The sequence below is a fragment of the Lepus europaeus genome, chromosome 4 (assembly GCF_033115175.1).
Source record: "Lepus europaeus isolate LE1 chromosome 4, mLepTim1.pri, whole genome shotgun sequence".
In the NCBI taxonomy this organism is placed as follows: Eukaryota; Metazoa; Chordata; class Mammalia; order Lagomorpha; family Leporidae; genus Lepus; species Lepus europaeus.
The window spans coordinates 86,595,113-86,620,808 of record NC_084830.1 but is presented as its reverse complement, the minus strand read 5'-3'; the positions used below and the strand labels follow the sequence as shown (position 1 = coordinate 86,620,808).

At 43.0% G+C, this 25,696-nt stretch overlaps 1 protein-coding gene across 1 annotated transcript in view; it reads right to left on the bottom strand.

Moving 5' to 3' along the window:
* Positions 1 to 19,095, bottom strand: part of BPNT2 (3'(2'), 5'-bisphosphate nucleotidase 2) — a 33,997-nt gene extending 14,902 nt beyond the window's left edge. The window contains exons 1-3 of the mRNA XM_062188477.1: positions 18,678 to 19,095; positions 4,516 to 4,678; positions 3,084 to 3,179 (exon numbers count right to left, since the gene is read on the bottom strand). Coding sequence (XP_062044461.1) covers positions 3,084 to 3,179; positions 4,516 to 4,678; positions 18,678 to 19,064 — 646 coding nt within the window. The 5' untranslated portion in view covers positions 19,065 to 19,095. The remainder of the gene's footprint in view (positions 1 to 3,083; positions 3,180 to 4,515; positions 4,679 to 18,677) is intronic.
* Between the last annotated feature and the right edge of the window lie 6,601 nt (positions 19,096 to 25,696).

Below are 25,696 nucleotides of genomic sequence, written 5' to 3'. Positions count from 1 at the left end.
CAGTGAGAGGGAGAAACAGAGAGAAAGGTCTTCCATCCACTGGTTCACTCCCCAAATGGCTGCAATGGCCGGAGCTGCGCCCATCCAAAGCCAGGAGCCAGGAGCTAGGAGCTTCTTCTGAGTCTCCCACATGGGTGCAGGGGCCCAAGGACTTGAGCCATCTTCTACTGCTTTCCCAGGCCATAGCAGAGAGCTGGATTGGAAGTGGAGCAGCCTGGACTAGAACGGTGCACACCTATTGTGCCACAGTGCTGGCCCCTACAATTAATCTTAGGGCACAATATCATAGCGATATTATAAGCCCTTCATAGCTTTATCAAACTGTCAGCTTTAGAAACTATCTGAGGGGCAGATGTTTGGCATGGTGGTTAAGATGCTTATATCCCACATTGGAGTGTCTGGGTTCCATTTCTGCTTCAGGTTCCTGACTCAAGCCTCCTGCCAGTACAGACCCTAGGAGGCAGTAATGATGGCTCAAGTAGTTGGGTCCATATCATTCACACAGGAGATCAGAATTGGGTTCCTGGCTCGCAGCTTCAGCCTTGGACACTCCCTGGTTGTCACAGGCATTTGGGGAATGAAACAGCAGATGGTATCTCTATTTGTCCCTCCATCTCTCTGCCTATCAAATAAATATTTTTAAAAAAAAAACATCCATCTGAATTATGAAAAGGAGATACAGGTCAATTAGCAGATATGAGTCTGAAATGCAGAGTCAATACTTAAGCATATATTTAGCCCATCTCAGAGCAGCCTCCATTTGGGCTCCACAATTATTTGGCAGAGCAAATAATCTTACAGCATTCAAAACGTAACCTTGTCCCTCTGTTTCTTTCCAACTTGACTACTGGTCTTTTGGTACAGTGTTGGTCACACATGAGACACAATGGGGATGGCTGGAGTAAATGACAGTTGAACAGGATGCCAGGTGTGTTAGTTTCCTAGGGCTGCCACAATAAGTCACCACAAACTTGGCAGCTAACAACAAGAGAAATTGTTTTCTCACAGTTCTGAAGGCCAGAAGTCTGAAAGCAAGGTGTTGGCAGGGCTGGTTCCTTCCAGAGGCTGTGAGAGAGAAGAAATTCTAATACTTCATGCCTGGTTTCTGGAGGCTGCTAACAACCCTTAGTTTATTAAAGGCACTACTTCAATCTCTGCTTCTAGCCCCAAACTGTCTTATCCCACCTCTGTATATCTGTGTTCTTCCTGCTTCTTATGAGGACACTCTCATTGGTTTAAGGGCCTACTTAAATTCAGTGTGATTTCATTTTGATACTTACCTAACTTTCTGGGTTTTGTGCTACAGAAAGATACGCTGAAGTATTAACCCAACACCTCAGAATCTGACATTAATTGGAAACAGGATCATCGCAGATGTAATTGGTTAAGATGAAGTTATACTAGAGTAGGGTGGACCCTTAATCCAAACATGACTGGTGTCTTTATAGTGAGAGAAGAAACATAGATGAACAAAGACACACAGCACAGAAAGAAAGCCATGTGGTAAAAGAGGCAAAGAAGTGGTATGTTCAAAAGTCAAGGAACTCTATGGGCTGCTGGCCAACTAACAGATGCTAAAAGAAAAACACAGAAGGATTATCCTTTAGAGTTTCAGAGAAAACATGGCTTGGCCAACACCTTGATTTTAGACACCTACCCTCCACTGTGAGAGCCTACACTACTGCAGTTAAAGATTAAAGTTGGGGCTGGCATTGTGGTACAGTGGGATTAAGCTGCTGTGATGCCAGCATCCCAAATGAGCTATGATTCAAGTCCATCTGCTCCACCTCCATAATAAAGTGTCTGGGGAAGCAGTGGAAGATGGCCCACACGTGGGAGTCCTGGATGGAGTTCTAGGCTCCTGGCTTTGGCCAAGCCCAGCTGTGGCAGCCATTTGAGGAGTGAACCAGGGATGGAAGATCTCTCTCTCTAACTCTGCCTTTCAAATAAATAAATAAATCTTTAAAAAAAATGTAGTTTGAAGATTTTGTTTTTGTTTTTTAAATTATGATGGCAGCCATAGGAAGTCAGTACAGGGATGGACATGAATTTGGAGAGGCATTACTCAATCAACTATAGCTGGTCTTTAGAGCTATTTTCAAAACTGGCAAAGTGGATATTGTTACTTTGTCATCTTAGAAAGGAGTGGAGCCAAGGGCCACCTAATCTTTACCCTCTATTATTGATGGGAGTTACCACTTAAAAGTAAAACAATTCCCTTCAGATTGTCAACAAAGCTGCTTACACCACTGCTTCCCTCTCCCTCACAATCCGAATGGAGCGAACTCTTGGCCAGAACTGATCCCATCACTGCTACCTGAAAACCATAGCTGTCCTCTCTGCCGAACTGCAATGTAACAGCTGCAGTGACACCAAAATGGTGTCCCCATATCTGCTGACAGGGGCAAGGCTGTGGGCAAAGCTGCTCCTGAGCTGAATGGGAAGCTCCTTGGCTTGGCTTTCCATACCTTCACTCCCAGCGTGACCACCCTGGATCTGAAATGCTACCTGGAGAAAGCTATCGAACATGACTGCATCAAGAAGTCTGGAAAAAGGGGTCTGAAGAAGCTCTGGAGAATGTCTAGGCCTATCCGAGGAGTAAGCAGACTCCTGAGGCTTTTTTAGTGAAACCCACTCCTCCAATTTTGATACTAACACCCTTAGCTATAATAAAATCAAGCTCATTTCCCCATGACAACAACTTGGCTAGGGCAACTCAAGAGTGGCTCTCAGCAGCCACAAAGAATCCAAAGTACAAGAGCCCTGAACCTCATCCCCAGCAAAAACATTAGATAAACAGGAATTCAGCTATAGGGCAGTTTGTGCCCACTGGTGCCCTCCCACACACTACGAATGTCTCACTTCTTTCAATAATATCTGTTCCCTAAAGAGAGTTCAGAAAGCTCTGCTTTGTCATGTATTATCAGTATGCATCAGGAAATCTTCACTGTATCTTGGGAAGAGGTGGGGTTAAGGTAATGGAATGACTTCAATAATTAACAAGTTACGCATGTGACTCTGATATGATAGCAAATATAAAATTCAATAACATTAACTTCTGAACACTATTGCCTATGTCATACCTGTGTATTCAGAAAAGGGTTTATGTATGACTCCTAGAACAGGTTTACCATTTACAGCTACGCACACCATAGTAGTGACATACTTTCGCAGATCCTCTGTAAGTAAAACAACACACAGACAAATGTCAAAGTAATGTGCATAAATTCAAGGTACAATGTTATACCTTATTTCATTCAAATTTTAAGTGCAGGAAGTTTCAGGAAAACAATATCCTCAAGCAAACAGTATTCAGGCATAGCATATAGCCAGTTGAAGGGAGTAGCTAGCAGGTCTCGTTCTATAGGCAGATTGGCTACATTATTAGCAGCATGTCTTTGGGAAAATGACTTAAATTCAATTTCCTCATCTGTATAATATAAACAGTAATTAAGTACTCATCTTTAGGTATAAATTAATTTTTAGTTTCAGTATTAAGTTTAAAAATCAGATTAGGCAGCTAAAACAGTCCCACTTCACTAAATGTTATAATTTGACCAGGCCAGTCTAATTTAGGGAAAACTTTTTATAAACAAACTCCTTAATATTCCATATTTTTATTATACACTTCTGTAATGCATTACTTATAATTTCAGTTACTTTAAGATATATATCTCTTACATATATATACATTTCTTACAAATATATGTATGTATGTACATACAAATACAAATATATATATATATCTTACATATATATGTATATACAAATACACACTCACACAGATATACTACTTGTGCCTTCTCCCTGATTTCCAGACAGCTGCCTACTGATGAGTATTTATGATGGTTCAAGTTCAGTGCATAAACACTAGAATGTAGGGAGCTTACCATATAGTAGAACAAATAAACAGGTAACTTTTACATATTTACCATGAGAAAAGAGAAAACACAAGAATTAGATATCTCAGGGTAAGTAACAAGAACAAACAGAGAACTCACAGAAATTAAATCTGAACTAGGACTAGCTAACAAGAATGAAGAGGGGAGGTAGAGAATGTAATTCTATTTTCTACCTACTTGCTTTCTGAATACCCAGGATTTACTACTATGAATTTCAAGGCCATATGGACATGTGATAACCTAAATTCTCCATACCTGAGGTAAGTATTATATTCTGGCTAAATAAATTTTCTCAGTAACAGGTATCCAATAGAAAAACCATTTAGTTGCTACTATTAAAAAGGTTCCTTCATTTAAGAATCAGTGAGCCAGAAATATCCACAGGAGTATGCCATAACAGAGTGGTCTGAGGCTTAAAAAAGTTGAGACTCACTAATGCACTTCAAATGTTTTATATAATGTTGCATTTATCAAGGTTTCTGTCTCAAAATCTAAGTGGAAAAATTTTCTGATACTTGCAAAGTATCTACTACCATGTACATATTCTCTGCTTCAGTTGTAATTTTCTAACATGAAATGGCACTCTGAAGTCTGAGATTTCTTTTAAAATCACCTGTATATTCCTGCGTGGCATCCAGTGGGTCAATCCAGACAGTAACACTTTCTGCGGGTACCTCTTTAGGGGTAGTTATTTCCTTCAGTATATCCTCAGGAATCTTACGATCCCACAAGATAACCTCCTGATCAGTTGCATCCACATGTTCCTCAGTATTTATCTGCATCGAAAAAAAAATCAGTACTTGATAAAACATTAAAGAGAAAACATTTCAGATAAAATCACATGAATTGAAAGTAATTTCTCATTTTTATTTATTTAGAGGTACTTTATGGTCATCTAAATTCTGCTTTTGTTCCATAAGGAAAAAGAAACCTGGAAATGACCAAACAGTAATCAACACTAGCAGGTCATCAAACCTAAATACAGATGAAAGAAGAAATCGAAAAGGACACAACATACTCAATCTTCTTTTTTCCTATACTCCAAAAATGTGTCACAGGATCAGGCAGTAAGGTCACATTTTCTACTTTTCACTTAGTAATGAACAAAATTAAAAGCATACACAAATCTGACTTACCATAAAGATGAGTACTTTTTATTAGCATCCTGTCTACAAAAGAATAAACTGCATATTCCTTTAAACTAGAGATTTCTCAGCCTGGGCACTAGTGACAGCTTGGACAGTACAGGTCCTCATTGTAGGGCTGCTCTTTGCACTGCATGATGTTTAACAGTATCTTCAGCGATATGCCACTAGATGCTAGCAGCACCACTCTTTAGAAGTGACAACCACAAGCGTCTAGACATTGCCAAATACGCCCCTGCTCCATGGAAAATTACCACTTTAAACAGTAGGCTTCTTAATGCATACTTTAAAATGGCAGCTTTTACTCTGAAATCTCAGAAAAAAAAACAGCATATCTCAGAATGGACTCTGGTTTCTTTTTTTTTTTTTTTAAGATTTGATTTTTTTAAAAGATTTATTTATTTATTTGAAAGACAGAGTTACAGAGATAGAGGAAAAAAAGAGAAATCTTCCATCCACTGGTTCACTCCCCAAATGGTCACAATGGCCAGAGCTGGGCCAATCTGAGGCCAGGAGCCAGAATCCTCTTTCGTGCCTCCCACATGGGTGCAGGGGCCCAAGTACCCCGGCCATCTTCTGCTGCTTTCCCAAGGACTTTAGCAGGGAGCTAAGCAGCCAGGACTCAAACCAGTGCCCACACAGGATGCCAGCACTGCAAGTACCCACTATGCCACAGCTCCGGCTCCAGATTTTTTTATTTGAAAGGCTGAGAGAGTGAGAGATCTCCCATCTGCTGGTTCACTTCCCAAATGGCTTCAATAGCCAGAGCTAATCCAGGCCAGTATCAGAAGCCAGACCTCCATCTGGGTCTCACACATGGGTAGCAGGGGGCCCAAGTACTTGACCCATCCTCAACTGCTTTCCAAGGCACATAGCAAGGAGCTGAACTGAAGTGGAGCAGCCAAGCCTACGAGATGCCAGCACCACAAGTGGCATTATAGTGCACTGTACCACAATACCAGTCCTGATGGCACTTTATTACCTTATTTGGACATTGCCTCATCAGAAAACTTAATTTATCAGATCACAACACATACACACAAGAAAAATGTCCCCAAAATGTAGGCTTCACTTAGGAACTGACAGCCTAAGCAGGACAAGCTTCCTTCCAGGACAAGTCATCATATCATATGCCAAGTGATGCCATGCCTAGACCCTATGATGCTGAGCCAGAGTAATCACTGCACTGACAGTGCATGAGGAAGCCGCCACCAACAGGACAAAACCCCTACAACTTACAGTAATCTCCTGAATGCTCCCTGAAACATCCCGAATTCTCACAGAGAAGGTTATATCAAACCATTTAAATCATAAACTATTTCTTAGCACAGAGCACAGTAAATACCCAATTCATCAAATGTTGCCTTTACTAATTCAACAAATGTTTATTGATTGCCTACTATATACAGACACAGTTCCAGGATCTGAGGAAGTTTGAAACAAAAATATCTGCCGTTGTGGAACTTAGATTCTGGTGGAGACAAACAATACACAAGATACCTAAGTAATACCCAGTATGCTGGATAGCAGTAGAGAGAGAAAATAAAGCAGGGAAGGACTTGGAGGTATATCACTGGAGAGGAGAGGAAGAGTAACTCTTTATGACACGTGGCTAGATTATTCATAACAAAAAATTGCAAACTACCTAATACCCATCAATTGATGCATGGATTAAATGTATTCTAGTACATCCATATGATGGAAAGTTACTCAGTCATAAATAGCACTGAAGTATTGATTCATGGTAGAGCACAGTTGAAGCCCTTGCTTTGTGAAATCAGCAAGACATGACATAAACAGTATAAACAGTATGAGTCTATTAATGCACAATACCCAAATAGGCAAATCTATGGACACAGATTAATGGTTGCCTGGGTTAGGTGGTGGGGACGAGATGAATAGCAAGTAGGTAAAGGTTTATCACCAGAGTGATGAAAATGTTCTAAAACTGATTAATGATGTTGACTGTACCACCAGGCAGGGAAATCTACTAAAACCTTCTGAATTATGGCTTGAAATGGGCAAATTATGTGATATATAAATTACTGTGCAATAGAGTTGTTAAAAAAAAAAAAATGAGTAGCCAGGGAAGCCATCATTGCAAAGGTGGTCTCTGAATGAAGACCTAAAAGAAGGGAACCTGGCAAGAATCTAGAGGAAGTGCCCTACTACTCACCAATAAACAAATGCAAAGACTGAGGTGAGAGTATGCCTGGTGTGTTAGAAGGCATCAAGGACAGGATGAGCCAAGGAGAAAGGCACTGGAGGTGAGGACCTTGTAGGCCAACAGAGACAGGTGCCATCCATCATCACCTCTACTGACAATGTGCAGCGGGTGCTAGTCACTGCAATAAGCTAAAGGGGAACAGAGGGTGTGTCTGAGGAATATGAAGATCTGAAAGGAAGAAACGAAGCCATAATATGCAAGTTGGTGGACTGAGCACTGAGAAAATCCAAAAGAACTCACAGATAAATCACAGAATTAAAAACAAAGTTGCTGGATATAAGATAAATATTTATCAATCAACTGCATTATTATAGATTAGCAACCAGTATTTATTTAATTCTCTATAAAACAGGAAACCATTTAAAGGGTGAGCATTGTGGCTCGTGGGTTAAGCTACCATTTGTGATACTAGCATCTCATATCTTTCTCTCCCTCTCTCTTTCCCCCCTATTTTTCTTTCTTTCTCTGTTGCTCTTTCAAATAAATCTTAAAAATAAAAGAAAACCATTTGAAATAACATAAAGAAAGTACTTGGGAAAAGATTATGCAACATGTAATACATATAGAAAAATTAAACTATTAATAGACACAGGGGCCAGAGCTGGAGCAGAGTGGGTGAAGCCCATATCTGCAGCACCAGCATCCCATATGGGCACCAATTCGAGTCCTGGCTGCTCTATTTCTGATCCAGCACTCTGCTAATGTGTGAGAAAGCAGCGCAAGATGGCCCCAGTGTTTGGGCCCCTGCCACCCACGTGGGAGACCCAGAAGAAGCTCCAGTCTCCTGGCTTCAGCCTGGCCCATCCCTGGCTATTGTGGTCATTTGGAGGGTGAACCAATGGATGGAAGATCTCTGCCTCCTTCTCTCTGTAACTCTGCCTTTCCAAAAATAATTTTTTAAAGGTATGAACAAAAACCTTAACAAAAATCCCATTTTAATGGATAGAAAGACAAAAAACAGTAAAGGGGTTGATGATGTGGCATATGTGCTTATTATGATACTGATATTCTATATCAGAGTTCCAGTTAGAGTCCTGGTTGCTCTGCTTCTGATTTAGCTTCCGGTTAACGTGCCTGAGAAGGCAGCAGAAGACAGTCCAAGTACTTGGAGTTCCTGACTTCTGGTTTTAGCCTGGCCCAAACCTGGCTCTTGCAGTTACCTGGAAAAAATTCTCAGTGCCTCTCGCTCCCTCCTCTCTGTCACTCTGCCTTTCAATAATAATAATAATAATAATAATAACAATAATAATCTTTAAAAAGTAAAAATGCCAGTTTCATGATCAGTAAAAATGTCAATTTTACCATCAGTAAACTATAATTAATCCAACTCAATCAAAATTCTTACTTTCTTTTGCCTTCTTTTTGGAATTTGGACGAGCTATTTCTTGTTTTTTTTAAACTATTTCTGAAATTTACACGGTAGAGTAAAAGCCAGAAGACCCAGCTTTTGGAGAAAAGGAAAAAGGGAGAGAATATCAAGGTGTGGTGATTTTCTCTACCATATTATTAACACATTTTAAAAATTTTTACTTATTTATTTGAGAAGCAGAGACAGAGACAAGAACACAATCCAGGTCCTCCTGAATAGATGGCAGAGACTCAAGCACTTGAGCTGTCAACCTGTGCCTCCCAGGGTGAGCATTAGCAAGAAATTAGAACCTAGAGAGGAACTGAGACTTGAACCTAGGCACTCAGCCTGCTTATCCAAACATCTTCCTCTAGTATGACTTATTTTAATGTAGAATAATTACAACCATGGCACTGATGAAGCATTTTGGCTTCAGAGGTCACACTTTCAGTGATAACACTAGACTACCTCTGAAAAATGAAAGAAGCCATGAACCTGCAGATGGAAGATCTTTCTGTCCCTCCCTCTCCCTGCAATTCTACCTCTCAAATAAGTAAATAAATCTTTTAAAAAAAATGAGTCTCAGAAAGATACACAGTTCATGTTGGGCCTTGACAACTTCAGTTTACAAAAATGATATATCGTGCCAAGTCTAACTGGCAACTACTGAGTCTTATTATTAGATTTTGCTTATAATTCAAATCAACTTCACCATTTACTCTCAAGTGAAAAATAACTAACATTTTCTAAACTTATTATTTGAAAAAATATGCACTGGGAATGAGGTGAGGGAGAAACAAACAAACAAGAACATTAGCATAAATACTCAGCCTGCTTTTGCATACTGCTAGTTATAACCTGCCACTACCAAAAGACATCTGTAAATTTAATAAATCCAGTACCCACCAATGTAAATGCCCCTGCAAAACTAGGGTAACTTTCTCAAAACTAGGGTAACTTTCTCAGTCCTTTTCCATATTCCACATCAGAACAATAAGTCCTGGATTCTATCTCCAAGTTTTAAACATGTATCTATCGGGGCCTACGCTGTGGCATAGCAGATAAAGCCGCCACCTGTAGTGCCAGCATCCTATAAGGACACCGGTTTGAGTCCCAGACGTTCCACTTCCAATCCAGCTCCCTGCTATGGCCAGGGAAAGCAGTAGAAGATGGCAAAAGTCCTTGGGCCCCTGAACCTGCGTGGGAGACCTGAAAGAAGCTCCTGGCTCCGGATTGGCACAGCTTCGGCCATTGTAGCCATCTGGGAAGTAAAACAGCGGATGGAAGACCTCTCTTTCTCTCTCTCTCTCCTTCTCTCTCTGTGTAATTCTGACTTTCAAATAAAGAATAAATATTTTTAAATAAATAAATATGTATCTACCAAGAAAATCCTACTTTAAGCCACCATCTCTTACTTGGATTTCTACATAAAACCTTAGATTTTTCTTGCCTTCTATAGGGCACTCACTCATTCATTCAACAACTATTGGATTACTACACACTTCATAAACAGTTTTGTGGACCTGCTTCAACAATGACCAAAACAGACAATATCACTACCTTTACTAAAGCTTCCCTCCTCAACTCAGTAAACTGCCATCTTTATAAATCAGATCATGTCACTCCCAGTTTAAAACCTTTCGATAGTATTTCATTATGCAAAGACAAAATCCACATTCCTTACCATCACCATCATCTACAAGGCCAATCCTAAAAGATTCGACCCCAGGAACTGTTATCCAGGGAACTCTATTTGTTTCTTCAAAAAAAAGAGGATTTATTTACATTACTTGAAAGGCAGAAAGAGGGCAAGAATGAGAGCAAGAAAGAGAGAGTTCTTCCATCTGCTGGTTCACTCCACAAATGGACATATTAAAGCCAAGAGCTTTAACTAGGTTTCCCACGTTAGCAAGGGCCTAGGAACTTGGGCCATCTTCTGTTGCTTTCCCAGGCACACTGGCAGGGAGCTGGATCAGAAATAGAGCAGCTGGGACTCTAACAGGTGTCTATATGAAATGCTGGCATCACAGGCTGCGGCTTTTCCTGCTACACCACAACACTAGCCCCTATTTGTTTCCTTTACTTTGCACCCTGGACTTAGTAGTTTTCTTATGGTTCCTTGGCCTCTGTCTAGCTGTACATTTGCCCAGATCTCTTCATTATAACCTGTTTCTTATCATTCAGGTCTCAGCTCAAATGTCATAGCCTCAGTGTGGCCTTTTCTGTTTACTACAGATAAACCAAGATCACAGTTACTTTCTCCACATGACTCTCTTTTTGGCTTCTTCAAATCCCTGATCAGTATTCAAATCACCTGTTACATGTTTGCTGTCTATCTTGACTACCTAGAACATAAGCTCTGAGAGAGTACAAGGACACAGGCTTCTTTTTTTTTTTTTTTTTCATTTTTGTAGCTCCAGCCCCATAAAGGGGTGGGGAACATTTGGCCCACAGGTTGTATAAGGCCCATGGAATCATTTGGTCTGGCCCTGCCAAGGCAACCACAGGCAGGACTAAAGTTAGTAAATCTACAGCAGGCTAATTTTAAGTTGGTAATTCTGTATGGCCCACAAATGAGGTTATAAATATCCAAATGGACCTTGGCAGAAAAAAGGTTGCCCATCCCTGGAAGTAGGTGCTCAATAAATTCTTCTAGACTGAAATACTATTTTTAGCCAGTGCAGTTTTCCATTTCTTCCACCATAATCACCTTCCATTCAATCTACCACCCTCCCCGCTCTCATCCCGACTGCCTGTTAAAAACCTCAATAGGGAATTTAAGAATAAGAAATGAGCTTCAAGCTCACAAAGAGCCCATACCTATCCAAATAGCCTCAGTCAACCAATCCTCCTGAAGAGCCCTCTGTGGTATAAACGGGAGAAAAAAATACAGCTTTTTTTTTTTTTAAGAAAAAAAAAAAAAAAACAACATTTATTTATTTTAAAGGCAGAGTTAGAGAGAAAGAGATCTTCCATCCGCTGGCTTACTCCCAAATGGCTGCCAAGAGCTGGGGCTAGGAGCTTCATCTGTGTCTGCCTTGTGGGTGCAGGGGGGACCCAAGGACTTGGGCCATCCTCTGCTGCTTTCCCAGGCACATCAGCAAGGAACTGAATTGGGAGTAGAACAGCCAAGACTCGAACTAGTGCCCATATGGAATGTTGGCATTGAAGGCGGTGGCTTAACCCATCATACCACGATGTCAGCCCAAAAATGCAGCTTTCAGAGAACCTATGATTTTAGCAGGATAAGCCTAGACAGTTTCTGGAAATCTGAAAACAGACCTTAGGCTATGGTCACGCTTAATAGCTCATCTTGCAGTTGTAACACATATCTAGCAACTATCTAAACATTCTCATATTCTGTGTTAGCCTGTATATGTAGCAAATACGGATTTCTTTAAGTTAATTTGCCTCCTAAGCATTTCTACTGCCCACATTCCAGTTATCAGTCTTTTCCTGGGTATATGGAAGACTTTATGTCCCATTTCCCCTGCAGTCAGAGGCATATGGCAGAGTTCTGGCCAATGAAATATGGACAAAGATGTAGACATATGAAACATGGACAAAAATGCGGCTGCACATCACTTCCTGGCTGAGCATGAAACCAGCAACCCTGCTCAGGTCTCCAATTTCTTTCCCTCCTCTTCCATGTTGACAAGGCAGAACCACCCATCAACAAATGCAAATGGGTCACAGAGTGACTACACGGAAGACAACAGCGTGGGAGAACCAGGCTTCTGAGATTTGGGGTTGTTACCATAGCACTGCCTACTCAGTTCTTCCCAACTAATGCTTTTCTCTCTTATAGCAAAGTAAATACTCCCAAGCAGTATAAGAGCCAGAAGAAATTTACGTTTGATTCAATTTAGTTGATTCTCTTCCTCTAAACTTGAACCCTGTACCAGCAACTCTGAGGAATAAAAGTTATAATGGGGAAGGAGTTAGGGGAAACACAAGCAATAATTTGGAGCATAAAACAATAGGAATGGTACATACATATCTGAAGGGTAAGCACAGCTTAAAGGCGGTATTAGCAATGAGAACAGAATCTAGAATAAGAGGGATGGTCCATAATTTCAAAAGCATAAATTGTTCAGTCTCTATGCCAAGTAATGCCTGAATTAGCATAGTCATGTCAGGACTCACACTTTGCAAATACAAATATTTTTAGAACAAGCCTGCCTATTTAAAAATTATATTTGACTATATGTATATAACATATGTACATGTAGGCATATACATGTATTGGGGCTCACTTGTACCTCAGGCAAAAGAAAGGGGAAAGAAACTATTTTTTCATCGGTATTGTCCAAACTCAAGGTCCCAAAACATAGCTACTGGTTTTAGTATGGTAGCTCAGCTACTTTAGGGTTTGAAAGGACTTTTGGTTAACTCATTAAGGAGGAATCAAAGATTTACTGAATCTCTCCATAAATCATTATGTACTGGTACATAATCCATTTTTGGATATAATATTTCAAACAGTGCCAACCTCACACTAAGGGTGATGGTTAATTTTATGTCAACTTGACTGGATCATGAGGTACCTAGATGTTTAGCTAAATATCATGTCTAGGTGTGTTCATGACACTGTTTCTGGGTGAGTTTTGTGTTTGAACCAGTGGACACGGTAAAGTAGACTGCCCTCCTAAATGTGCATGGGCATCACACAATCCTTTTAGGGCCTGATTAAAACAAAATGGGGAGGGAGAGAGAGAACTCATCCCTTCTCCTGCCTCACCGAAACATCAGTCTTCTCCTGCCACTGGACTGAGACTTCACATCTTTGGCTCCCTGGTTCTTATGACTTTAGCGCTGGACAAAATCATTGCACTAGCTTTCCTGGGTCTCAGCCTCCATAATCAAGAGAGAAATTCTTTGTTAGAAATCCCTATTGGTTGCTTCTCTGGATTATCCTGACCAATACAGTAGGCATTCAATCACTACTTTCCAAATGTAAACATCCCCTGGGGCTGGCCTTGTGGCATAATGGGTTAGGCTATCTCCTGTGATGCTGGCATCCCATATAGGCGCCAGTTTGAGATCTGGCCACTCCACTTCCCATCCAGCTCTCTGTTAATGCACCCGCGGAAGCAGCAGAAGATGATCCAAGTCCTTGGTACCCTGTATTGATGTGGGAGACCGAAAAGAAGATCCCGGCTTTGGCCTGGCCCATCTCTAGCTATTGCAGCTAGTTGGGGAGTGAACCAGCAGATGGAAAGTATCTGTATCTCTCTCTCTCTCTCTCTCTCTCTCTCTCTCTCTCTCTCTCTCTCTCCTTCCCTCCCACCCTCCCTCCCTCCCTCGCTCCCCTTCTCTCTCTGTAACCCTCTCAAATAAAAAAAAAAAAAGGCACTAAAATATTTAATTCAGTGTCTGCTACTCGTTAGAAGCAAAGTAAAATAAGCTGAGCATAAATGTCCCAATGCCTGAGTTTCTAGTCCTCATTTTCACATGCCCTATTCTAACACTCTCCTAACTAGTCTCATTCACCTCCAAATGCCAAAAACCCAAACTAGGTCGTATCACAGACCTCAAGAAAAGTCAGTTAAGTTTGGCCACCTTTGGGTACTCCAGTATTAGACTTAAGATGAGGTCCAAACTCTTCTGAGCTTGGAATATGATCTTGCCCATGCCTACCTTTTTTGTTTTACATTTTTATTTAATGAATGCATTTTTTCATAGATACAATTTTAGGAATATAGTGATTTTTTTCCCCCATACCCACCCTTCCACCCCGACTCCCATCCCATCTTCTTCTCCCTTCCCCATCTCCTTCTTCATTATGGTTCATTTTTAGTTCCATTTTATATTCAAAGGACCAACTCCACGTTAAGCACAGATTTCAAGTTTGCACCCACATGCCTACCTTTCTAATCTTCCACAGTAATTCTCTGAAGTGTATTTTACCCAAACTCATCAGGTTACTTGGATGTGCTATGCTATAGTTTTTCTTGGGCATTCTCTTTTGACGACTGCTTTTCTCTGCCTGCAGTGCTTGTATCTACACCCATCACAAGTTACCCTGATTTTACAGAACAAACTGTGGCCCCACGAAGTTAAATGACTGGCCAGGACCACCTAAGCTGGTTACTGGGTAAGATGTCAAAGAAAACATTCTTGGTACCAGATAAGCACATCTCAAACTTTTCCAGTGAGTTCTTCCATTAAAAGAAATGAGCTTAATTCTCATCCTATAGGTCAAGGAAGGCACCCACCCAAGCTACTGCTATCAGACTGAAGTACTATACTTTATCTTCAAATAACTCATTGTCAAAACTTCTAACAATTCGAGGACAGGAGTCCCTCAAACGGAGTCTTCTGTACATTAAATCAAAACCATAGGGGCCAGCACTGTGGCGTAGCAGGTAAAGCTGCTGCCTACAGTGCCGGCATCCCATATGGGAGCCGGTTCAAGTCCTGGCTGCTCCACTTCTGATCCAGCTCTCTGCTGTGGCCTGGGAGAGTAGTGGAAGATGGCCCAAATCTTTGGGCCCCTGCACCTGCGTGGAGACCTGAAAGAAGCTCCTGGCTCCAGATAGGCACAGCTCCAGCCATTGTGGCCAATTGGGGAGTGAACCAGTGGATGGAAGACCTCTCTCTCTCTGTGTTTAACTCTTTCAAATAAATAAATAAATCTTTTTAAAAAAAATCAAAACCGTAAGTCCAGGGCAGGCATTTGGCCTAGCAGTTAAGATGCCTGTATTCTGTATCAGAGTGCCCGGTTTGAGACCTGGCTCTCTGCTGCCAATCCAGTTCCTTACTAATGCACACCCCAGAAGGCAGCAGGTGGTGGCTCAAGTAATTGGGCCTCTGCCAGCCAAGTGGACGAATTGGATTGAGTCACAGGCTCCTGGCTTCAACCAGCCCATCTCCAGCTATTGGCATCTAGGAGAATGAATCAGTGGATCAGAGAGTCTGTTCTCTCTGCCTCTCAAATAATAACAACAACAATAATAAAACAATAAAACCATTTACATCTAAGTTTATTCTGAGGTGGAAAACTCACTCCACAATACTGTCTTCACACTTTACTGCCACCATTATCCACAAGGATATAACTGGAACCATGTCCCACAAATGGCTACAGTTACTAATACTCTGACACATGATATCAAAAATTGCTAACATTTATGAAGAAGCAAACAGTTGCCCCTGGGACTCTTCTAAGATCCCTGAGAAAAACTTAAAGACAAAAGGAAACCCAAAGATCCCAGGCCAAACTTCACTTTTGTTAGGACCTCATTAACCTCTGGAGTGTAAGTTTCTCAACCTGGGCACCAACTGAAAAATTGGGCCAGATTAGTCGCTGGTTATAGGGGACTATTGTGTGTGTTATTTGATAAATATTCAATAGATGCTAACAGCAGTCCGCCCTGGTTGTGACAACTAAAAATGTCTCCAGACATTGCCAAAAGTCCTTTGAGGGAGATGGGCACAATGATCTTGGATGGGTGCTCTAACATGACTTCTGGTATATCCTTTTACTGATGAAAGGTAAATGGGAAAACTCAGGCCTCAGATACCAAACAGGAAAGTTAGGGAGAAAAGGAAATACACCTTTCTCATTTGCCAGGGCACTAGGTTAAAATAAAGGAGTATTTGCACTTGCTCAAAGGTCACTTTCCATCAGGAAGTACACTGAGTGCGATATGATTTAAGTTTCTTATCAAAAAGTTTTGGGTGAGGTTTCAAAAACAACCAGGCATTTAAATACTCTGCTTCCAGGCACTGGGGGAGGCAGGGCAGAGGGAAGAAATGCAGAGTTGAGTCTACTTTCTAGATGTACATCAACCTCACTGAAACTCCTGCTTGTTTTATAAACTGGTGGGAAACATCCACCTTTCGGAGGAGACAAAGCAGTTACTCACAAACACACCCTACATCTAGACACAAAGGAGGAGAAGCATTATTCATGATAACGGGAGCAAGTGAGGTGAAAAGAAAAAGGCAAAAATATTATTTTGTTTGCGTACACATCTGAAAAACATTGTACTAATGTCAATTACATCTGATATCCACCAGCTCATGATAGAAAGCCTGATATTCCTTTCTACTGTAACAAAAAAAAGGAGGAGGTGGTGGTGGAAGTGGAGGAAGAAGAGGGAAGGGAAGGAGAGGCTAGGAGAGAGGAGGGAAGGGAAGAGAAATGAGAATAAAGCAATATGATAAGATTGGAAGGAGACTTACACAAGATACATAATTGTACAATGACAACACTATTAACTTTTCCAGAAACAATACTAAAATGTCAAACACCTTGCAAAGAAGCCTGTGATATCACCATTAAATATTGAAATTCCACTAGAAACAAATTTTCTCCCCAATATCCAAAGCTCACTGTTAGGTGAGAAAAAAGAAACAGAAAGTATTGCTACACTACGTTGAACTCTTCCCCTGGAACTGCAATACATTTTATTTATTTATTTATTTATTTATGTATTTATTTATTTATTTTGACAGGCAGAGTTAGACCGTGAGAGAGAGAGAGAGAGACAGAAAGAAAGGTCTTCCTTCTTCCCTTGCTTTACCCCCCAAGTGGCCGCTATGGCCGGCCGGCGAGTTACAGCCAGCGCGCTGCGCGGATCTGAAGCCAGGAGCCAGGTGCTTCCTCCTGGTCTCCCATGCGGGTGCAGGGCCCAAGGACCTGGGCCATTTTCCACTGCACTCCGGGCCACAGCAGAGGGCTGGACTGGAAGAGGAGCAACCGGGACAGAATCCAGTGCCCCGACCGGGACTAGAACCCATTGTGCCAGCGCCATAGGCAGAGGATTAGCCTACTGAGCCATGGTGCTGGCCGTGCAATACATTTTAAAAGCTTTGTAGGCCATTCAGCAGCAGGCCCACTATAGTGATGCATTCAAAAAATATTAACAAATCGACAATGTTCGGATTTCCCTAAGAAAATGTCAACTCCTGGGGCAAGCGCTGTGCCGTGGCAGGTAAAGCTGCCACCTGCAATGCTGGCATCCCATGTGGGTGCAGGTTCGAGTCCTGGCTGCTCCACTTCTGCTCCAGCTCTCTGCTATGGCCTGGAAAAGCAGTAGAAGATGGCCCAAATCCCTGGGCCCCTGCAATCACGTGGGAGACCAGGAGGAGGCTCCTGGCTCCTGGCTTCAGATCAGCCCAGATCCACTCATTGTGGCCATGTGGAGAGTGAACCAAGGGTAGACTTTCTTTAGCTTTTCTTTTCTCTCTCTCTCTTCTTCTCTCTCTCTCTCTCTCTTCTCTCAGTGAACCAAGGGAAGAGTTTCTTTCTTTTCTTTCTCTCTCTCTCTGTGCCTCTCTGTAACTGCCTTTCAAATAAATAAATCTTAAAAAAAAAAAAAAAAAGGAAAAGAAAAGAAAATAGCAACTCCAGAAAACGACCCAAGAAAAGGTAAAAGTCAGTCTGCTCTTATTTCCTTGGAGGAAAAGGGGATCTTTAAGTGAGTGCCAGGTGACAGGTGGCTGAAATGAAGTTGCTGGGTGCACCCTCCAGACACTTTCCAGGAGGGCTCCCAGATTCTATGCCACGGAGAGAACTACAGGCAAACTATTTCACGAGCATAACCCTCCCGAAATGCCCTGCACACCGCCACCTCTGCTACAGGACTTTCGTGGCTCTGGGCCTTCTGGTTGGCTCCTGGAAGTTCTGCCGGAAACCATGTACTCCAGTCCCACTAAGGAAATTCAGCCGGGAGAGAGGGGCTGCACGGGGCGTTTCTAGTCCACATCTCCTTTACAGAGGAGCCTGTACCTGCGAGGCAACTCATTTTCTCAGCCTTTTGTCAGCAAAGCCCACCCAGAACCCACGGCTCCTGACCCCCGGTACAACCCAGGGCAGCGTGGGCCCGGGAGTCCGACGGCCTGCGACCTCACCCAGCTTTTCCAGGAACTGCTGGCGACCTCGCGCACCTCCACTTCGGCGTCTTTATAAACACATCTGCAAAATGGGAGCCAGAGGCCCCACCGCCCGGGGCCGTTAGAGCAGCCAGCGCCCTGAGCCACGTTCCCAGGGCCCGGGCGGGGGCGCGCCGCCCGCCCGCCGACTCCCGCCGCTCGCGGCCCCCCACCTGCACGCTGGGGAAGGCGGTCTTGAGCAGGTAGAACATCTTGCGGTTGGACAGCACGTCGCCGCTGGTCATCTTGTCCTCGGCTCCCTCGCGCGTCTTCCCCTTGGACTTCTCGTGGAGGACGTTGCTCTCGCGGACGCGCCTCACCTCGTCGCCGCCGCGAATCGCGGCCAGCACCGACACCGCCAGCATCTCGCGCAAGTCCACGGTGCCCCCGTCGGCCGCGGCCGCGGGCCCCGCCGCGCCGCCGGCGGGCTCGCCGCCCATGCCGAAGACGCTAAAGCGGCCGGCCAGGAAGCCCGAGTAGAGGTGGTAGAGCACGCCGAGCCCCAGCAGGCAGAACACGGCCACCCCCAGCGGGGACAGGCGGATGCCCATGGGGGCCATGGCGCGCGAGGCCGGGCGCTCGGGGCGGCGGCCCTCACAGGCCTCCCCGTGCCCGCCGCCGCCGCTGCCGTAGCCGCCGCGCTCGGGACCGGCCGCCGGGCGGGCTACACAGGCGTCGGCTCGCCGGCGTCCGCGCGCCCCATCGTGCCTCCCCGGGAAATGTCGAGCCGCGCGGCGAAGAGCCTCGTCGCCGCCTCGCGAGCTAGGTTGTCCCCTGCCCAGGCAGCGCCGCTCGGTCTCTTCGGCCGGCCGGTGGCTCTGACTTCCACGTTAGCCACGGGCCGCGAGGTGAAAGGGGAGCGTGGGTGTGTATCCGGGTTACGCCGGGGGCGTGGCGGATGGGCGTGGCGAGGCAGGCTCCTCCCCCAGGCTGGGCGGCCGGCTCGGCTCCTCCTCCCGAGTCCCGGGGCTGAGCTGCCTGGTGTTGTCGATTTGGGTTTTCAAAGCGCTGCTGGGGCCAGCAAGCTGCTTTCTGCCTTGAGTTAAGTGTCCCTTTCTGCGGCCACGTATGGCTGAAGTGAAGCCACGCTGGCGGTCTAGCCTTTCCCATCACTCTCAGATTAGTGAGAAACCCGGTAAAAACCGTTTTCTAAAGCGTAAGCTTTTCTCTCTGGTGCTTGTGTACACAGAGGCTGGTTTTAAATGGTCTTTCAGGGGCTGGGCGGAAAGGGGAGGACCTACCCCAGGCTGTTAATTCTGCGATCTGAAAGTTTATCGTCTGTATTTATAGATTTTCCCTTTAACTCCACATGCCAGAAGAAACTATCCTCTAACCGTGCCTTGCTCTCTGGCTGTGCTACTGAGAGAAAACACAGTAAGCTTCCAGGCTTCTAGGTTTACTTTAGACCTGCCCTGATCCGGGAAGCACAGGAGGGAGAGGTAGTCTTAAACAGAATCCACTTGCTGTAAAGGTTGTCAGTCTAGAATACGTGATCTCTGACTCAGTATAGGCTCTCCAAAGGTCCCATAACAGAAGCATTTAACAGAAATAACTGCCTTCTCCCGTGCAATCATAGCAGTGCTTACTAAATTTTAACAGATATTATAATATGTATTCTTAAGTTTATCTTTAATCCTAAAAGTGAATAAGATGGGGGCCTGTGCTGTGGCATAGCAGGCAAAGCCGACGCCTGAAGTGCCTACATCCCATGTGGGCACCAGTTTAAGTCCCTGCTGCTCTATGCTATGGCCTGGGTAAACAGCAGAAGGTGGCCCAAGTCCTTGGGCCCCTGAACCCCTGTGGGAGACCTGGGGGAAGCTCCTGGCTTCTGGCTTCAGCCATTGCTGCCATCTGGGGAGTGAACCAGTGTATAGAAGACGTCTTTCTCTCTTTCTCTCTGCCTCCCTATAACTCTGCCTTTCAAATAAATAAATAAATAAATCATTTTTTTAAAAATAGATACAAATAAAATTTTAAAAAGTGATTAAGATGTACACCATGATTCTTAAATGTTAAAGTATTTATAGGAAATCAACTTAGGATGCAGCCTGTGTTACTGCTATAAAATGCATTGGTTTTAATATTAACCACCCTAAAAACTGCAAGTTCATGGAACATCTGAACCTCCATTGCTAAGCAAGTCCAATGAAGCCTGACCTTTACCTGCTTCCTTAGAGTCCGGGCCTCTGCAGATAAAATAAACACCGACTATTATTGCTTGCCTAGTCTCCCTGCCAGCAATCCATAACTAGTCTGAAACTAATCACTGCATAAAATCAAGTACAAATATGAATCAATGAAAGAACGGTCCCTGTAGTTTTGAAAGCACCAGAGTTTAAGGAACTGGCACTGTCTTCCTTTGGGTAGCAACTTCCTAATTGAGCCAAGCGGCTTTGAAAAGAAAGGTCTCGAGTTACTATGGATAGCCGTCCCAGGGATATAGAGCAGAATTGGAAAACAGACACATAACTTGGGCAGAACCACAATGAGATCAACGAAAAGATTCGATTGCAGGAATCCATCAGCATCAGCACGGCCCTACAAGAAATGCATGATTACAGAAGTGCTACGTTAGAAGTGAGAGGATGATAGCTGCCGTCATGAAAATACATGAAAGTCAGGGCTTGAGAGCAGAGTAGATGTTCCAAAGAGAAAGAGAAGAAAAATCCAATGATGCACATTTTATTTCTGCTTTTTTAGTATATGATTTGATGTATATTTAGTTAAGGTTTTTTTTTTTTCTAACCCATATTAATTAGGAATATAATTCCATTGTGTATTTCCTGTATTCATTATTTAGTGTTGTCAGGGTTATGCTTTTTTTTTTTTTTTTGAGATATTTATTTGAAAGTCAGAGTTACACAGAGCGAGAAGGAGAGGCAGAGAGAGAGAGAGAGAAAAAGGTCTTCCAACTGCTGGTTCACTCCCCAATTGGCTACAATGGCTGGAGCTGCGCTGATCTAAAGCCAGGAGCTTCTCCCTGGTCTCCCATGCGGGTGCAGGGACCCTAGGATTTGGGCCATCTTCCACTGCTTTCCCAGGTCAAAGCAGAGAGCTGGATCAGAAGTGGAACAGCTGGGACTCGAACCAGCGCCGATATGGGATGCCAGCACTGCAGGCAGCAGCTTTACCCGCTACGCCACAGTGCCAGCCCCTATGCTGGTTACTTAAAATGAGTGGGAAAGCACTTGATTCTCCATTGTGTGAAAGAGCATATTATCGTGCTGCTGTTCTTTAAATATGTAGTAGAATTTGCCGGTGAAACTATCTAGGTGTTTAGTTATCTCTGAGAGAAGATATTAAAAATGAATTCCATTTCTTAAATACATGAGATTGCTTAAATAAATTTTCTTTCAGAAAGTCACAGTGGAAATCTAGTCTCTCCATTGCAGACTTCCCATTCAGCAGTTTTTCTTCCTATGTCTTTTCTAAATTCATGTTTTTGAAGAAATCTTGTATGTATATTTCACTTAGGTTGCCCCCAACTTGTCAGTATTGTTTAACACACTTTAAGAAAAATAGAGATATTCCATGATTCAGCGATCCTACTACTGGGTAAACACCCAAAGGAAATGAAACCCGTCTGCTGAAGAGACACCTGCACACCCGTGTTTATTGCAATGGGATCCACAGAAGCCAAGATATGGAGTCAGCCTGAGCGTCCATCAGTAGAAGAATGGATAAAGAAGATGTATGTATACAGAATGAGATACCACTCAGCCATAGAAATGTTCAAAAGCCTGTCATTTGCATTCTGTCTCTTCCTCTCTTTCTGCCTTTCAAATAAATAAATAAATAACAAAATGCAGACTTTTTCAGAGACGACTTGTGATTTTTATTTTATAAATAAAATCAAACAATAACAGAGTAATGTAAATTTTTCCACATGTCATTTTGTATACTTTTTTATAAAAGATTTATGTAAGAGATAGAGTTATAGACAGTGAGAGGGAGAGATAGTGAGAGAGGTCTTCCATCTGCTGGTTCACTCTCTAAATGGCCACAATGGCAGGAGCTGAACAGATCTGAAACTAAGACCAGGAGCTTCTTCTGAGTCTCCCACGTGGGTGCAAAGGCTCAAGCACTTGAACCATCTTCCACTGCTTTCCCAGGCCAGAGCAGAAAGCTGGTTCAGTAGAAGAGCAGCTGGGACACAAACCAGTGCCCATGGGAGATGGGCATAGAAACTTAGCCTACCATGCCACAGCGCCAGGCCCCTTTTTTGTATACTTTTTTTTTTTTAAAAAAAGATTTATTTATTTATTTGAAAGGCAGAGTTACAGAGAGAAAGAGAAAGAAAGAGATCTTCCATCTGCTGGTTCAGTCCCCAAATGGCCACAAGACCGGGACTGGACCAGAAGGAAGCCAGGAGCCAGGAGCTGCTTACTGGTCTCCCATGTGGGTGCAGGGGCCCAAAGACTTGGGCCATCCTCTACTGCTTTCCCATGCATATTAGCAGGGAGCTGGATTGGAAATGGAACAGATGGAACTTGAACAGGTGCCCATATGGGATGCCGAAGCTGCGGGCCATAGTTTAACTAGCTGAGCCACAGCACTGGCCCCCATTTCATATATTTAATATTAGCAGGCTCACATGCTGACCTAAAAAGGATCAATAACAAAGCTAGTATTTTCAATTGCAAGACTCAATCTTTTTTTTTAGCTTTTGTATGTTTGAAAAAAATTCTAACAATTCATTTGTGAAAAACACATCCCAAGTGAATTATACATAAAGCCAACTTTCCCAATTTATTTCTTCATCTTGGTCCCAAAAGGAATAGAAAATATATAGAGTTAGTCCTCCAGATCCATGGACAATTGGTTCCAGGACTCCATGAGGATCCCAAAGTTCTTGGATGATCAATACAATGACCTTACATAAAGTGATATAGCATTTTCATGTAACCTATGTACATTCTGCAATATACTATCAGTCATCTGTAGATTACTTATAATACTAAATACAATGCAAATGCTATGGAAACAGTTGGTATACTGTATGGTTTAAGGAATGTCAAGAGAAAAAGTAGGTACACATTCTGCGCAGATGCAACCATCATAGGCTCAACTACACAGTTCATGGAGAAGCAAGGTAAGTAATGTTCAAATAAAGGATGCTGGAGAGGGACTGAGACCTGTGCACAGCAGAAGCCCACAGCAGGGTGTGCCTACACGTCCCTTGTGTTTGCACAGTTTCATTGACATTCGGAGAAAGCAGCAGATTTTGGAACTTCCTGATTTATTTTTTCAAGCACCTGTGCTATGTTGGCTGAATGTGTGAATGAAAGAGCTCCGGGCATGGGAGACTTAGTCTAATTCTGCAGCATCAATGTGCTAATGCTGTGTGAGGGTATATGGTTTCTTCCTGAATAACCAGTTCTTTTAGCCAAACTTAACTTCTCACTCTTTTATCTTCATCCATGAACCTCATTCAGACAGAGACCGCCTGCCGCCTACCCCCAAGGTTTCCATAGTTAGAAAGATGGAAAACTCCCAGATCCCTCTGCATGATGAGGGTATATGTAAAAATGTTTTCATCATTGGGGAATGCCAGGAACATACTCAGCAACTAAAGTTATTTTGTGTCTCAGCACTTCCCAAACTGTGATGTTCAGCAGGTCATGAAATGTTTCACCAATGACTCATAGTCATGTAGAATACAAAAGCATCCCACTGACCTACTTTTTTATTTCATGTATTATGTTCACATCAGCACAAAGAGCTCTAATTGGGTCACTCATATGGCCTGGTTTCAGGCCAGTTTCCTTGCCATGCTATAATTCTCATGCACATTTACATAGGTGTCTTTGGAACTGCAAGGTTATTTCAGCAAGAGTGGCAGGATTATTTTCCTTTGATATCCACACACATGGGAAAAGCCATAGCAACTTCCACAAAAAATAATTGCCTGATGTTGTTTTCCTTTGCAAAGGGCTGTGGCAGATATGGCCATCCTAATCCATCTAATTAAATGCCCTGTGGAGTATCAGCATCGTCATACTTCATAGTGAAGTTAATAACACATGCTAGTTGAACATTGAATCAAGAAATCTTAGCGATTAGAGAATTAGATGGAAAATTTAGCTATACTTCTGGATTTTACAGGTGAGTAAATCAAGTTCCTCAAAAGCTATGCCAGATGCAGAATCCTGATCTTGCACTTCCTATTTAGTGTGATTTCCAATGAATGCCTGGGTTTGGATGACATAACCCTCCTAGGGAAGTCATCAAGTGTGTTAGCTTCTGAAATGCAAAGCCTGGTTTTTCAGGCCTGCCACCATGCTTGCTTCATGATCATGGCATGTTGTTTCTCTCTCTCTCTCTCTCTCTCTCTCTCTCTCTCTCTCTCTCTCTGTTTTTCTCTTTCTTTCCCTCTTCTTTTTAAAAATACAATTGAGGCACTTTAAAATTGCATGTGGTGTATTTCAGATTGCATTTTAAATTTTCTACTTGAGTGCTTCTGAATGATATCATTTATTATTAAACATTCTTTTTCTACTTTGAGAATCACATATGACCAAGAACAATCCTGGCAAACAGATCCTCAGGTTTCATGCTCCTGATGGTTTTGAAACCGGTTTTAGATATTATAATCTCCAGGAAGCTTTCATGGCCACAAAACTGGGCTTCATGCTCTGTGTTTGTTCCTAGAGCAAACAGTGTGGCTGTTGCCATTGTGTGGATCACATATCTTTGCCTGATTACCAGGCTATATCCCCTTTTGTACTCAGCTTGTGGGTAAGACCCACTGTTGGGACTTGCTAGGCCATTGGAGCATATATAGTTCATCTCAAACCTAACGATTTTACTGCCCGGTAACCTGTTGCCCCAGCTTTAACTGCTGTGAATGCCTCTTCCCGGACATACTGAACTGACACGCTCGTAAATTGTGCATCAGGGGTCTTCTGCCCATTCAAACCCACCTTATTGCAGTGGATGTGGGTCTTTGCTCATCAACATGGCCCCCTCCCAGCAAACAGCATAAATAGGCTCTTAACCACTGCCTGGAGGGCTGGATCTCTTCTCATACCCAAAAGTAAATCTTACTTTCCCCCTACCATGCTGTCCTGTCTTCCAGAAATCTCTACTTTAGCTAGTTGCATTCTTGCCTCTTTGAACTCTAAAAAAAATTCTAAACCTAACACCCATATCTTATTCTAGTTTTGTATCTCAGAACCCAACACAGTGGTTG